The sequence below is a fragment of the Ranitomeya imitator genome, chromosome 2 (assembly GCF_032444005.1).
Source record: "Ranitomeya imitator isolate aRanImi1 chromosome 2, aRanImi1.pri, whole genome shotgun sequence".
NCBI lineage: Eukaryota > Metazoa > Chordata > Amphibia > Anura > Dendrobatidae > Ranitomeya > Ranitomeya imitator.
This window is the reverse complement of record NC_091283.1, coordinates 266,465,262-266,481,417: the sequence shown is the minus strand read 5'-3', so window position 1 is coordinate 266,481,417 and position 16,156 is coordinate 266,465,262. Positions and strand designations below refer to the sequence as shown.

The window sequence follows — 16,156 nt, the reverse complement described above, 5'->3', positions numbered from 1 at the left end:
GAACATTATACTGTGTGGGGGGTATGGCGGTACTGTAGGAACATTATACTGTGTGTGGGGGTATGGCGGTACTGTAGGAACATTATACTGTGTGTGGGGGTATGGCGGTACTGTAGAAACATTATACTGTGTGGGGGGTATGGCGGTACTGTAGGAACATTATACTGTGTGGGAGGTATAGCGGTACTATGAGAAGATTATACTGTGTGTAGGGGTATGGCAGTACTATGAGAAGATTATACTGTGTGTGGTGGGATGGAGGTACCGTGAGAACATTATACTGTGTGTGGGGGTATGGCGGTACTATGAGAACATTATACTGTGTGTGGGGGTATGGCGGTAGTGAGAACATTATACTGTGTGTGGGGGTATGGCGGTAGTGTGAAAATACCTTTTTTACGAGAGATGCCAATACTGTGGAAACATTATACTATGTGAGCGGCATCATATATATTGCATAAAGGGTGTAAAAAGGAAAGTCATAAAAAAGACTCCTCAGGGCTGTGCTGCATTTGCACAAAAAGACTTCTGTCTGCCGTCCAGACGGGACCATGTGACATCAATGGGAAGAGGGAGGGTTTCATGAAGGAAGAGTCTAGATGGCAGTGGTGTAACTACCATGGTCACAGCGGTCACCACTGCGACCAGGCCCGGCAGGTCAGGGGCCCGGCAGGTCAGAGGCACCCAACACCATGTTGCAGTGCAGGAGATCCCTCCTGCACGGCAACAGTCTGAGGCCTATCTAGGGGGAGGGGGCAGCCGGGGTATATGAGAGATAGGAAGCAGCTCCAGTCAGCACGGTGAGACAGCGTCTCCTGCTCTGCAGCCCCGGGACAGAAAGCGAAAGCAGTGGGGAGGTGCGGGACAGAGCGGCTGTAAGCAGGAGAAGCTGAGGAGCTGCACGTTTATATCAGCCTCCCCTGTACCAGAGAGGAGAGTGTGAGATGTGTGTATGAGCTGGTATCGTGTGTGTGTGTGTGATATCTATAGTATGTGTGTGATATCTGTAGTGTGTGTGTGTGTGATATCTGTAGTGTGTGTGTGTGATATCTGTAGTGTGTGTGTGTGATATCTGTAGTGTGTGTGTGTGTGTGTGACATCTGTAGTGTGTGTGTGTGATCTGTAGTGTGTGTGTATGTGTGATATCTGTAGTGTGTGTGTGGCAGGGGCGTAACTACCACGGTCGCAGCGGTTGCCGCTGCAACCGGGTCTGGCAAGTCAATGGCCTGACAGGTCAGAGGCACACGACTCCCCCGTCGCAGCCGCCGCAGTAAACTATACCGGCGTCTATGATGCCGGTACAGTTCAAAGCAATGATGGAGGAGAGAGCGTCAGCTGATGCTCCCTCTCCCATTATTCTCCTCTGCCTCTGACACTACGGGTGCGTGATGACATCACTTCATCGCGCACCCGCTGTGTGTGCGGGGCCCAGGCAGTGCAGCATCTGCACAGGTGATGGTGGCTGTCATATTGGCAAAGCCTGTGGCGGCTGCTGGGACCGGGAACAGGCGGCTCCAGAGTTAGTGGGGGGCACGTGGACCGAGCCGCCCAGGAGGGGGATGCCGCAGTGGCTCAGCCATGTGGAGGATCCGGGGATGAACATGGAGGTGTACGGGACCGGCGGAAGTGAGGTGTGTCTGCTGCCCATGTGTCGCCGTCTCGGCCCCCAGCGTCCCTGGCCCCCTGTGACACCAGCCCCGCTTCCTCCCTGCTCTCCCATGCCCCATGTGCTAGTAGGTCCCCAGGTTCAGGTCATTGTGCTTCTCCGGGCCCCCCGTACACACCTTGTTCCTCCTCCCCTGGTCCCCCAATGGTGCCCATCTCCCATGCCCTGAGTTCTCCTGCACCCCCCATGCATTCCCTGCCCCTTGTCGCCGTGTGACTCGTCTGCCCTGCTCTCAAGTCTCCCCTGTCCCCTTTCTCACCATGTGTTCTCCATCTACCCTGTCCTTGTAATCCCTGTGCCCCTTCTTCCCTCCTCCCAAGTCTCCCCCCCCCCCCCCCATCTTCCCCTGTCCCCTTGCAGCCCTTGCGTCCCTATCCATTCTGCCCTCGGAGTCCCCTTGTGCCTGTCCCCCTTGCCCCCTAGTCACCGTGTGTCCCATTGTGCCCTTCTCCCCTTCCTCCTAGTCTCTATGAGTCCCCTTGTGCTTGTATTCCTTGTCCCCGTGTGTAGCCTTGTGTCAGTGTCCCCTTGTGCCTGCCTCCCTTGTCCCCTTATGCTTGTGTCCCTTGTCCCCGTGTGTCAGTCTCCCTTGCCCATTAGTCCCTGTGTGTCCCCTTGTCAGTCTCCCTGGCCAACTAGTCCCCGTGTGCCCCTTGTGTCAGTCTGCCTTGTCCACTAGTCCCCGTGTGTCCCCTTGTCAGTGTCCCTGGCCAACTAGTCACTGTGTGTCCCCTTGTGCCAGTCTCCCTTGTCCCCTTGTGTCAGTCTCCCTTGCCCACTAGTCCCCTTGTAACCTTCTCACCTGCCTCCTAGCCCCCATGTGTCCCCATGTGCCTGTCTTCCTTGCTCTCTAGCCCCCCTATGTTACCCTTGTGCCTGTCTCCTCTAGCCCCCTTGTGTCCTTCTCCCCTGCCCCCTAGGCACCATTTGCTTGTGTCTTTCTCACTGCCCCTGTATGGAGGGGCTGCATTACACTATGACGGGGGCTGCATTATATTCTATGGGGGTTACATTGTATTGTATGGCAGGGCTGCAGTATACTCTGTGAGGTGGCTGTATTATACATTATGTGGGCTGCATTATACTGAATCGAGGACTATGGGGAATATATTATACTATATGAAGAACTAGGGTGCATCATACTATGAGTGAATTGTACGACATGGATGACGATGGTGCATTATACTATATGGAGCACTATGAGGAGTATATTATACTATATGGAGGACTAAGCAGTGTATTTTAATATATGGAGGACTATGTGGAGTGTATAATACTAAATGGAGGACTGAGGAGTGTATTATACTATATGGAGGACTATGAGGGGTGTATTATACTATATGGAGGACTGAGGAGTGTATTATACTATATGGAGGACTATGAGGGGCGTATTACGCTATATGGAGAACTGAGCAATGTATTATACTATATGGAGCACTACGAAGAGTGTATTATGCTATATGGAGCACTATGAGGAGTGTATTTTAATATATGGAGGAGTGCATTATACTATATGGAGGACTGAGGAGTGTACAATACTATATGGGGGACTATGGGGAGTGTATTATACTATAAGGAGGACTATGGGGGTGCATTATACTTCTTATATGGATCCCCATGACTTCTATGTTAGCCCCTGATGAGTACAATGGTTTATTTTCTTTTATACATTACATAACAATGGCAGTACGGGGGACAAATATATGCCAGGATGGGGCACTGGATAGTTATGCAACTGAGGTCACACTATACAACTTTGCAATAAAGCTATAGTGTGCAAAATTAATAGGGAAAATATGAATTTGGGTGGAAAATATTTTGGCATGGTGGGGGGCCCCATTTGAAAGTTCGCACCGGGGCCCAAAACTTTGTAGTTACGCCACTGCTAGATGGTACACCTGGTCAGGAGACCTTGATGATGCAGGTTACTGATATTATAAAGGCCAGAATCCCAAAGGCAGAACATAATTGGAGCCAAGCACAGGAAAGGGGTGCGGGGAAGAATCCGGCTCCTTGGCATCATATCGAAATGGGGGATTGTCCCTACCACTTCATCTAATCCATTCACTTCAAGCTCATACCTGTAGCAATAAGATAAGTACCTTGTTTACATCCTCCTCCTGATGAACCTCAGCAGAGGGGAAACGCGTTAAGTGTTTTATCTTTACTTGGTACATGAATCTATGGGCGACATGCCTTGGGAGTCGATATCTGACTCAAATAATTGAACCAAATGTGATTCAGGGCATAATGGCTACATGAATCCTAAATTGCCATTTGACCCATGACATGTTGCACTGTTTTTAGGGTGTTGGTGTTTTGGTTTTGTTTTTTTATTTTCTTCTGGCCAATATATGTGCAATATCGATAGAAACTGAGATATATCTTGCTCATGTTCATTTATCTAGACTGATAGGGATTATAACTTTTGCATTTTTTGCACATAGAGGATGTAGGAGAGCGTGCAGTATATCCTTCCTCAAAATGGATCCTATATACACTGTTTAGACCAAGATTTGTGAGGGTGCAGATAGTAGGAGAGCGTGCAGTATATCTTTCCTCAAAATGAATCCTATATACACTGTTTAGACCAGTGGTCCCCAACTCCAGGCCTCGAGGGCCGCCAACAGTGCAGGTTTTCAGGATCTCCTTAGTAAGAGTTAGGTATCAGAGTCAAGTATCAGAGTTAGGTTTCAGAGTCAAGTATCAGAGTTAGGTATCAGAGTCAAGTATCAGAGTTAGGTATCAGAGTCAGGTATCAGAGTTAGATATCAAAGTCAAGTATCAGAGTTAGGTATCAGAGTCAGGTATCAGAGTTAGGTATCAGAGTTAGGTATCAGACTCAGGTATCAGAGTTAGGTATCAAAGTCAAGTATCAGAGTTAGGTATCAGACTCAGGTATCAGAGTTAGGTATCAGACTCAGGTATCAGAGTTAGGTATCAGAGTCAAGTATCAGAATGAGGTATCAGACAGAGTATTTCTGATGTTTGACTTTGATTTGTGACCATGTCCTAAAATGAACACTGTACCTTAGTATTGCACAGGGGTTGGAATCATCACCTGTGCAGATGATCACATTACCACCGATGCAATACTAAAGAAATCCTGAAAACCTGCACTGTTGGCGGCCCTGGAGGCCTGGAGTTGGGGACCCCTGGTTTAGACCAAGAGTTGTGAGGGTGCAGATAGGTATCTCTTCTCTAGGTATAATCTATAAGATAACCCTAATTATACTATGTCATTGAGCTGAAGAGATTTTCTGCTATAGATACATCTTATTCAGATAGCTATCGATATTATCTATTGAGGGCAGTCCAAATTTTAGCCCACATTAGCTCCAACAGATCAAGAACAATTACCCTAGCTGCCTATACAGGAACAATACTGCACACATACCTCTTCTCTTTCTCACCTGCCTGTTCACCATCTTCCTCACTCCCTGCCACTATAGGGCCCAGCAGGGCGAGCCGTCGAGGAGCGGGGGCGCCACTGCGCAGGTTTAGGGTGCCAACCTCCGCAAGTAGGTAGGTTGAGTTTAGGCCAGTTTAGGGGCAGGTAACCCCCCTGGTTGTTTTTCTTTCTTGTGGTATTGGTGTGATGTCAAGTTTATATAAGATTTTTTATTAAGGTTTAATAAAGGTTTAAAATTTTAAAATAAAGGGTGGATATCTGTGAGCCTAATACGAATAATCCCTCTGACATTCATATACAAGTTGTTAATAGTTTGAAGAATCTGAGGTACCAGCTCATGGTAAAGTGCCCGAGGCAGCTGGGTGTGGGGCAGAACCCTGCTTACAGGGCATAATGGGGGCATTACACTGTGTGGGGCCAAGAAAGGGCCCCTGTACTAGGAGAACAATCCGCTCCCTCACTTCCTGTCCTCCATAGTTGGCTCGTATGTATCTATTACAGGAAACAGAACAACAACGTTATGATTCTTATAAAGTGGCAACAAAATCCCCAAGAGTCGTAGTGCAGAAGGGGTTAATGTCCCCGTCCCCCCCCCCCCCCCGCTCAGTAATGGGGAATCTCCACATACCTCCACCTGCAGAGCCGCACTCCACATATATGGCTGCTCTGTGCGCACAGGACCTGTGATGAGGTCACAGGGGGGAGGAGTCAGGGGTCACGTGATCCGCAGTGAAGACGCTACATGGAAACTTCTCAGTCAGTGACATTTCCGCCATTATTCGCCCTCACTACTGGCACAATTACCTCGCGCCGCCTTTTCTACACAATGTTCTGTGTGGAATGTAACGTGTGATTTCTCTGGAGACAAATAGACCCCACACATGAGGGAATTATTACCGGTTACCGGACGTCTTGTATATGGCGGCATATGATTTTGCTATCGCCTCCACACCAGGAGCTAAAATGCCGAAATCTCGCTTATTTACCCTTTCCAGTGTCCGGCTAAGGGTCATATACGGCCATGCTCCTCTCCAGTCACTGTGGGGGTTTTGTTAATAGGATGGAGGGCGGCGTCCATGCTTGGACTTCAGAGAGAGTAATAAAATCACAGCTCACCTTCCCGATCCTTTACCCCTTACACCTGACCTGTTTAGCCACTTTACCTGGAGATAAATGGTTTTACAGACTTAGGCCGGCGTCACACTAGCGAGTTTTACGGACGTATGAGCGCATAAAATACGTCCGTAAAACACGCATTACACACGGCCCAATTATTCTCTATGCCCCTGCTCCTATCTGCCGTATTTTACTGATCAGTATTATACGGCTTTCTACGGCCGTAGAAAATCACAGCATGCTGCGTTTGTCACAGTATTGCACAAAAAAATCGCCAATGAAAGTCTATGGAAGCCAGAAAAATACGGATTACACACGGACCAGCAGTGTGACTTGCGAGAAATACGCAGCGGTGTTAGAGAGAAAAGCCGGCAATTCAGTGCGGTGTACAGTAAAATCACACTGACAGCTTACAATAGAATAGGTAGAATAAATGTGTACACATAGAATAGGTATATATACATATATATGTCAGTAAGACACATATATGTATATATATTATTACTTCATCCAGCGCTAGATAGCTTTAAAGCCGGTAATTCAATTGCCGGCTTTTGCTATCTCATTCCTAAACCCGACATGATATGAGACATGGTTACATACAGTAAACCATCTCATATCACCATTTTTTTTGCATATTCCACACTACTAATGTTAGTAGTGTGTATATGCAAAATTTGGCCGTTCTAGCTATTAAATTAAAGGGTTAAATGGCGGAAAAAATTGGCGTGGGCTCCCGCGCAATTTTCTCCGCCAGAGTAGTAAAGCCAGTGACTGGGGGCAGATATTAATAGCCTGGAGAGGGTCCATGGTTATTGCCCCCCCCCCGGCTAAAAACATCTGCCCCCAGCCACCCCAGAAAAGGCACATCTGGAAGATGCGCCTATTCTGGCACTTGGCCACTCTCTTCCCATTCCCGTGTAGCGGTGGGATATGGGGTAATGAAGGGTTAATACCACCTTGCTATTGTAAGGTGACATTAAGTCAAATTAATAATGGAGAGGCGTCAATTATGACACCTATCCATTATTAATCCAAAACTAGTAAAGGGTTAAAAAAAAACACAAACACATTATTAAAAATTATTTTAATGAAATAAAAACAAAGGTTGTTGTAATAATTTATTCTACGCTCAATCCTTCTGAAGACCCTTGCTCTGTAACAAATAAAAAATAATAAACCAACAATATACATACCTTCCGAAGATCTGTAACGTCCCACGATGTAAATCCATCTGAAGGGGTTAAAATATTTTGCAGCCAGGAGCTCTGCTAATGCAGCGCTGCTCCTTGCTGCAAAAACCCGGAGAATGAAGGTAAAGTAGGTCAATGACCTATATTTACCTTCATTTGCGGTGAGGCGCCCTCTGCTGGTTGTTCCTGGAGCGTGGGAACTTTCCTAGAAAGCTCCCAGGCTCGAGTTCATATGAGGACAACCAGCAGAGGGCGCATCACCGCGAATGAAGGTAAATACTTTACCTTCATTCCCCGGGGTTTTGCAGCCAGGAGCACCGCTGCATTAACAAAGCTCCTGGCTGCAAAATATTTTAATCCCTTCAGATGGATTTACATCGTGGGACGTTACAGTATGTATATTGTTGGTTTATTATTTTTTGTTACAGAGCGAGGGTCTTCAGAAGGATTGAGCGTAGAATACATTATTACAACAACCTTTGTTTTTATTTCATTAAAATAATTTTTAATGTGTTTGTGTTTTTTTTAACCCTTTACTAGTTTTGGATTAATAATGGATAGGTGTCATAATTGACGCCTCTCCATTATTAATTTGGCTTAATGTCACCTTACAATAGCAAGGTGGCATTAACCCTTCATTACCCCATATCCCACCGCTACACGGGAATGGGAAGAGAGTGGCCAAGTGCCAGAATAGGCGCATTCTCCAGATGGGATATGGGGTAAGGCTGGTTTCACACTTGCGTTTTTATCTGCAGCGTTTTTAACGCGTTTAAAACACATGCAAAAACGCATGCAAAAACGCATGTAAAAGCATGTCAACGCTGCGTTTTTTGACGCATGCGTTAAATGCATGCGACAAAAAAACGCAGCGTTTACACGCGTTTGAATGCATTTGCGTTTTTTGTGCACATTTCACAAAAAATTCAAGGAGCCAAAAAAAGATAACCTGACACCACCAATGGGAATAGAGAGGGCGTATATGATGGGCTCTCTATATATTGACCCTAGGGGTACAGAAATTTTAACAGCTTGCTACTGTTTCCTTTGTCATGATGGATCTTTCCATGGAGAGCTTTTATTTCAACCTGGATTTCAGCTTCAAGATTTTTCTGGCCTGTGCTTTTGCTTGGGAGCAAGACCGAAACCGCCAAAGATGGAGGAGACAACGTAGGCGTTTTTTGAGGCACCCCATCATTGAAGAGCGTGAGAGCCGTGGAGCCTATCACACGCTCTATGCCGAGCTGAATGCCAACCCGGACAAATTCCAGGAGTACACGAGAATGTCGCAAGAATTGTTCCGGGATTTGCTGTCGCGTGTCCAAGGAGCCATACGGCGACAGGACACGGCTCCGTAGAGCGATTCCACCCGAGGAACGTCTGCTAGTGACATTAAGGTACGTTCAAAATCTAAACCAATGACAGTCCAAATTTTGGTTATTATGACATGTATTTTATGTGTATTTTTCTTTTTCTTTTTAAACAACCATAAAAAGCGTAGATTTTAATGTTGTTGTTTTTTAGTGTGTTTTTCTTGTAGATTTCTTGCCACAGGGGAGAGTTTATCTTCCCTCCACTTCCAACACCGCCTTGGAATATTATTATTATTATTATTATACATTTTTATAGCGCCATTTATTCCATGGCGCTTTACATGTGAATACGGGGCAAATATAGACAAATACATTAAACATGAGCAGATAACAAGGCACACGAGTACATAAGGAGGGAGGACCCTGCCCGCGAGGGCTCACAGTCTGCAGGGGGTATCAACCCTGTCCGGAATAGTTGTGGACACCTGTCGTGCGTTATGGAATGTACTCCGTGAGGAGTTTATACCAGTACCCACCATGGACATGTGGCGTGAAATTTCCGATAAATTTTTGAATGTGTGTGATTTCCCCAAACTGTTTAGGGGAGGTGGATGGAAAGCACATCCGCATTATCAAACCTGCCAGAACCGGATCGGAGTTTTTCAACTACAAAAAATATTTTTCTGTAGTGCTCATGGCAATAGCGGATGCGGAGTGTCGCTTCATCGCCGTGGACATTGGAGCTTTTGGCCGTGGCAATGATTCCCAGACTTTCAAGAGCTCGGATATGGGCCGTCGGGTGTATGGCAACAATTTTAATTTTCTCCATCCACAGCCTCTCCCCAACACTCAAGGCCCACCGCTGCCATTTGTTATGGTTGGGGATGAGGCCTTCCAGATGTGTGAAAATCTACTGAAGCCATATTCTAGTCGGGACTTGGACCACACTAGAAGGATCTTCAACTACAGACTGACCAGGGCCCGAAGAACAGTAGAGTGCACCTTTGGCATTCTGGTTGCTAAATGGCGCATTCTTGCAACAGCCATAAATCTAAAAGTGGAAACAGTGGACGAGGTGGTCAAAGCCTGTGTGGTTCTCCACAATTACATAATTGCTAAGGAGCGACTCCACATTGAACTGGATGAACCAGTTGCACACCCACTGCCTGATTTTCAGCACCACCCGATGCGGTCAACTGCAGCCGTTGGTCTCATGCGGGACCAATTTGCGGCCTATTTTGTTTCCGATATTGGACGGGTGTCATGGCAGGACAATGTTGTGTAAATGTCCTGTTGTATCTTTATCTTTACAAATTATTATATACTGATAAAAATATTTCAAATTAATAAACTTGAGTGTTGGTTGTGTTGACCGTGTCTCCTATCTTTTTCCTCTCTAAACAAAGGTTGACCAAAGACGGGCAGTAGATATATGTATGTATATATTTTGTAATCCAAAACCAGGAGTGGGTGATAGATGATGAGGTAATAGTTATTATTTCAATATCATAATTGACCTCTTATATTGTTGCACTCCCAATTTTGGTTTACAAATAATGATATAAAACACTGGCCGCATACTTCTAATAATGGCAACCATGTTGATTTATTGGTAACCATGTTGATTTATTGGTAATCTTGTTGACGTCATTGCGTCAAGACTTAGAGAGCTGTCACACAGACAGCTCTCCAGCGACCAACGATCCCGAAGTCCCCGGGTAACCAGGGTAAACATCGGGTTACTAAGCGCAGGGCAGCGCTTAATAACCCGATGTTTACCCTGGTTACCAGCGTAAAAGTAAAAAAAAACAAACACTACATGCTTACCTAACGCTGTCTGTCCCCGGCGCTCTGCTTCTCTGCACTCCTCCTGTACTGGCTGTGAGCACAGCGGCTGGAAAGCAGAGCGGTGACGTCACCGCTCTGCTTTCCGGCTGACCGACGCTCACAGTCAGTACAGGAGGAGTGCAGAGCACAGCGCCGGGGACAGACAGCGGTAGGTAAGTATGTAGTGTTTTTTTTTTTTACTTTTACGCTGGTAACCAGGGTAAACATCGGGTTACTAAGCGCGGCCCTGCGCTTAGTTACCCGATGTTTACCCTTGTTACCAGTGAAGACATCGCTGGATCGGTGTCACACACGCCGATCCAGCGATGTCCACGGGAGATCCAGCGACGAAATAAAGTTCTGGACTTTGTTCAGCGACCAACGATCTCCCAGCAGGGGCCTGATCGTTGGTCGCTGTCACACAGAACGATATCCTTAACGATATCGTTGCTACGTCACAAAAAGCAACGATATTGTTAACGATATCGTTATGTGTGAAGGTACCTTTAGACAATCACTGTCACGCTATCTATACCCATCAAGTCAAGTGTCAGAAATAATAAATTCATGATAAACATATACATGCTCATGAATTCACAATTTCTTACACCTGGCCAGGTGAGCATAGATATGCAGCGTGTGAAAACCATTGTCACCTCATTTGTTGTGTAATAGATTAGGTATAAAGAAGAGAATATGGTGAATATACAAAACAGTTATCAACTCAATAGGTCAGGTATCTTAACTTATGAGTTTTTGGACACCTGACCTGTTCAGTAGAGTACTGAACTTGATTTCCACCATTTTCTCTTTGTACTGTCACACTAGGTACAAAAACAGAGTATGGAAATAACTGTTATATTTTTTGGGCCACCTCATATCTGTATACTAAAGACACACATATAGATGTAGTCTTGTATTTTAAACTACTGGAGATATGTTTTGGTCCAAAGAATAAGTGTGTGGCGAAGTTTATTGGTGTGTATTGACGGCGGCGATAGACACAATAAACCAAACATAATTGTGGCAAATTAACATTTTTTTATTTAGTTCACAAACAAATTTAAAAACTTATTTTTTTGTACCGCGACGGGTTGTACCGCGACGGCTTGGGGTAGAGTGATGTAAACGGGGGGTGTTAAGAACTGAAGCCTGGCTCACCGTGGAGGAGGCAGAGGTGGCAGGAGAAGGGGCAATGAAACTGGAAGGGTCTGGAAGTTCGGGGATGGGGCTTAACACATGAGAGGCTTGAGACGCACTGGAAGGGTGAGACAAAACTGACAATACAGACACATCGGTAGGTGATGGGGGAGGAATACTAAGAGTTTTTTGTATTTTTTGGTTTTCTGAGTTTTCGTTTGTGTTTGCCTGGTAGGGGGACGTCTTGGTGGGCTCATATGTTGTTGCGTGGTGGCGGGAGACATGTCAGGGTCCAGCTCTACTATCTCACAGTCCATTTTGATTGTGGATCGCTCGGCCACGCTAGAGTCCAACTGCATCATAGTGGGGGGGAAACAAAGCCCTGCCAGGGTCCTGGTGCATCGTTGAGGGGGGAACATAAACCCCTCCCAGGGTCCTGCTGCATTACTGGGGGGGGGGGGGAACATAAAGCCCTGCCAGGGTCCTGCTGCATCGGGGGGGGGCCTGCCCGGAAAGCCATGCCTGGGTCCTGCTGCATTGGGGTGGGTCCTGCCCGGAAAGCCATGCCTGGGTCCTGCTGCCTTGGGGTGGGTCCTGCCCGGAAAGCCATGCCTGGGTCCTGCTGCATCGGGGTGGGTCCTGCCCGGAAAGCCATGCCTAGGTCCTGCTGCATCGGGGTGGGTCCTGCCTGGAAAGCCATGCCTGGGTCCCGCTGCATCGGGGGGTGTCCTGCCCGGAAAGCCATGCCTAGGTCCTGCTGCATCGGGGGGGGAGGGAGGGGGCGGTCCGATACGCCATGCCTGGGTCCTGCTGCATCGGGAGGGGGCCGGGCCGAAAAGCCACGCCAGGGTCCTGCGGCATCGTGGTGTCAGTGGGGGAGGTCCAAGCCGGAGCAGCGGTTGTCACGGTGGTGGCGGTGGGATGTCCAACAGCACTCATTGTGTTGGCGAAGTAGTGGAGTACACCTGTGGATGGAATAGAGGTGGCCGTGGAGTGGTATGCAGCAGAGGTAGGAATGGAGGTTAATCGTGACAGTGACGGCACAGTTGGATATGCCACCACTGTCTGCTGTACATTGCGACTCTGCTGCATAGCCTGCACAAAAGCAGCATTGCAGGCCTGCGTCACACTGAGCTGGAGATCAGGGCTAAGGTGTTCCGACATGCCCTGCTCTATTTGGTTAAAAAAATGATGAGCTGGCCTCTGGAGGTCGGCTTTAACTTGATCAAGGCTTTTGGGGACATCCTGGATCCGGCAATTTAAGAGGTTATGAGACACATCCATTCTGTCACCTAAAGTCTTGATTGCTTCGTGTAAAACCGAGCTCAAGTGCAAAAACTCGGGCATGAGAGACCTATCCGAAGCCCTCTGTCGCTGCCGGGATGAGCCCGCAAAAAAGGGTGCAGTGAAAGAGGACTGCGAAAGGGGAATACCTGATGGATATATGATAATGCAGCTATGCTCCTGACTGTAAAACCCCAGCGAATGAATGGAAACTAGGTCAATGACCTGTAGTTACCTTCATTCGCGGTGATGCGCCCTCTGCTGGTTGTCCTCATATGAACTCGAGCCTGGGAACTTTTCTGATTTTTTCCCACGCTCGAAGGACATCCAGCAGAGGGTGCCTCACCGCGAATGAAGGTAACTACAGGTCATTGACCTAGTTTCCATTCATTCGCTGGGGTTTTACAGTCAGGAGCATAGCTGCATTATAGCAGAGCTCCTGGCTGTAAAAAAAATTAACCCCTTCAGATGGATTTACATCGTGGGACGTGACAGATCCTCGGAAGGTATGGATATTGTTGGTTTATTATTTTTTCTTTGTCACAGAGCGAGGGTCTTCAGGTGGATTACCAGAATAATAAAATATTAAAACAACATGTTTTTATTTCATTAAAAGACTTTTTAATAATGTGTTTGTTTTTTTTAACCATTTCAGACTATTGGATTAATAATGGATAGGTGTCATAATTGACGCCTCTCCATTATTAATCTGGCTTAATGTCACCTTACAATAGCAAGGTGACATTGACCCTTCATTACCCCATATCCCACCGCTACACGGGAATGGGAAGAGAGTGGCCAAGTGCCAGAATAGGCGCATCTTCCAGATGTGCCTTTTCTGGGGTGGCTGGGGGCAGATGTTTTAAGCCGGGGGGGGCCAATAAACGTGGACCCTCTCCAGGCTATTAATATCTGCCCTCAGTCACTGGCTTTACTACTCTGGCGGAGAAAATTGCTCGGGAGCCCACGCCAATTTTTTCCGCCATTTAACCCTTTAATTTAATAGCTAAAATGCCCAAATTTTGCACATACACACTACTAACATTAGTAGTGTGGAATATGCAAAAAAAATGGGAATATGACATGGTTTACTGTATGTAAACCATGTCTCATATCATGTCGGGTTTTGGAAGGAGATAGCAAAAGCCGGCAATTGAATTACCGGCTTTTAAGCTATCTCGCGCTGGATGAAATATTAATATATATATATATATATGTCTCACTAATATATATATATATATATATATATATATACAGTACATATGTTTTTATTATTTTTTAAGCACATGGATCCCTTGTATATCCGTATGTCGGTTTTGCAAGCCTGCGAGAAAGTCTCGCAGTACGGATGCCATACGGATTACATATGGAGGATGCCATGCACAAAATACGCTGCCACACCCTGCCTACGGAGGAGATACGGATCACTATTTTGGGGACTTTTCTGCGTATTACGGCCGTAAATTACGGACCGTATTTTTATACGCTGAGTGTGACGCCGGCCATAATGTGAGAGGGGCGTATAACCTTATACGTATTGCCATGGTGACAGATGGAAGATCGCACACAATACACCTGAGGGGCAGACTGAACATTTGATGCGGTCATTCGGGGTAACCAATGCTCCGGCAGTCTTTGAAAATGTCATTAATTATATTTTTTCTCACTGATTGGTAGATTTGTAGTAATTTTCCTGGATGATATATTGAGTTCCTCACGTACTCTGGTGGAGCATGGTGAGCATGTCAGGCAGGTTCTCCAGGTTCTACGTGACAACTATTTATTTGCTAACCTGGAGAAATGGCAATTTGTGGTACAGCAGGTCCAGTTCTCAGGACATTTGGCTTCTGCATTAGGCTTTCAGATGGACCCCGTTAAGGTCCAAGCAGTCCTTGAATGCTTCTAACCAAGTAAGCTGAAAGCGTTACAGAGATTTCTTGTAGTCGAGATACTGAGGAACAAACAAGCGAAAAATAGGGTCTTATCTGATAACAAGATCTAATGAAAATAGAGGAGTATTACACTCACCTGATAGTTACCAACATATTCAATGCATAAATCAGCTGCTGCAGGACACGGGTCCAAAGACCCAGCAGAATAGCTGATCCGGGTATAATGTAGAGCTCGTGTTGGTTCCTGATCGTGGCTGTTTTGGTTAACAGGAGGCATTAACCTAGTGAGCATGTATCGGGGTCAAGCTACTATGGTGGAAGCTGATAGAATGTGTAGTGAATGGGAGTAAGGGAAAATGAGGGAGGTGTTGTTGATGAGGTGAATAATGCGATACAAAGAGCCTCAGCTGATCACTCAGGCTACAGAATGGAGGATCCATTGGATGAGCACTCTGGATGCCAGAGACAACGAAAAAACTGGGGGAACGAACTACACTAGTGATGAGCGAGCATACTCGGTAATGCTCATTACTGGCCAGAGCATCGCTGTACTCTGTGAGCACCGAGCATTTCCGGGTTTGCTTGGCGGGAGTTCGGGTCCCCGCGCTGCATGTTTGGTGCTCTTTAGAGAGCCAATAAACATGCAGGGATTGTCTGCCACTGTAAGGCTTTGTGCACAGGATGCGGAATTAGTGTGGATCCGCCGCGTTTTTTTCCACGCAGAAACGCTGCAGTTCCGCAAAGTGATTTACAGTACAATGTAAATCAATTGAAAAAAAATGCTGTGCTTATGGTGAGGAAAAATAATCATGAAAACCGCTGCGGATCAAAAGAAGTAGCATGTCACTTCTTTTGTGTGGAACTGCAGCGTTTCTGAACCCTTCCATTATAGAAATCCGCAGAGGTAAAAAACGCAGAAAATCCGCAACAAAAACGCACAAAATCCACATAAAAAAAGCGTCAAATCCGCATATGCGTTTTCTGCCAGGTGATGCGGATTTTGTGCAGAAAATTGTACACCTCAATCCGAAAAGTGTGCACATAGCCTAATGTCGTAACCTTGTTGGTTGTGGCATTACAGTGATTGGTGGATACAGAGCTGATAGTCCTACCGAATAGACTCTTAGAATTTGTATTATGGCAAGAAAAAAGCAGCTAAGTAAAGTAAAACGAGTGGCCATCATTACTATAAGAAATGAAGAAGGTCAGTCAGTCCGAAAAATTGGGAAAACTTTGAAAGTGTCCCCAAGTGCAGTGGCAAAAACCATCAAGCGCTACAAAGAAACTGGCTCACACTAGGACTGCCCCAGGAA

General features: G+C 46.4%; 1 protein-coding gene across 1 annotated transcript in view; it reads right to left on the bottom strand.

Annotated features, from left to right (window-relative positions):
* LOC138663046 (oocyte zinc finger protein XlCOF22-like) overlaps positions 1–5,751 on the bottom strand; it is a 60,811-nt gene extending 55,060 nt beyond the window's left edge. Inside the window, exon 1 of the mRNA XM_069749103.1 lies at positions 5,707–5,751. Coding sequence (XP_069605204.1) covers positions 5,707–5,733 — 27 coding nt within the window. The 5' untranslated portion in view covers positions 5,734–5,751. The remainder of the gene's footprint in view (positions 1–5,706) is intronic.
* Between the last annotated feature and the right edge of the window lie 10,405 nt (positions 5,752–16,156).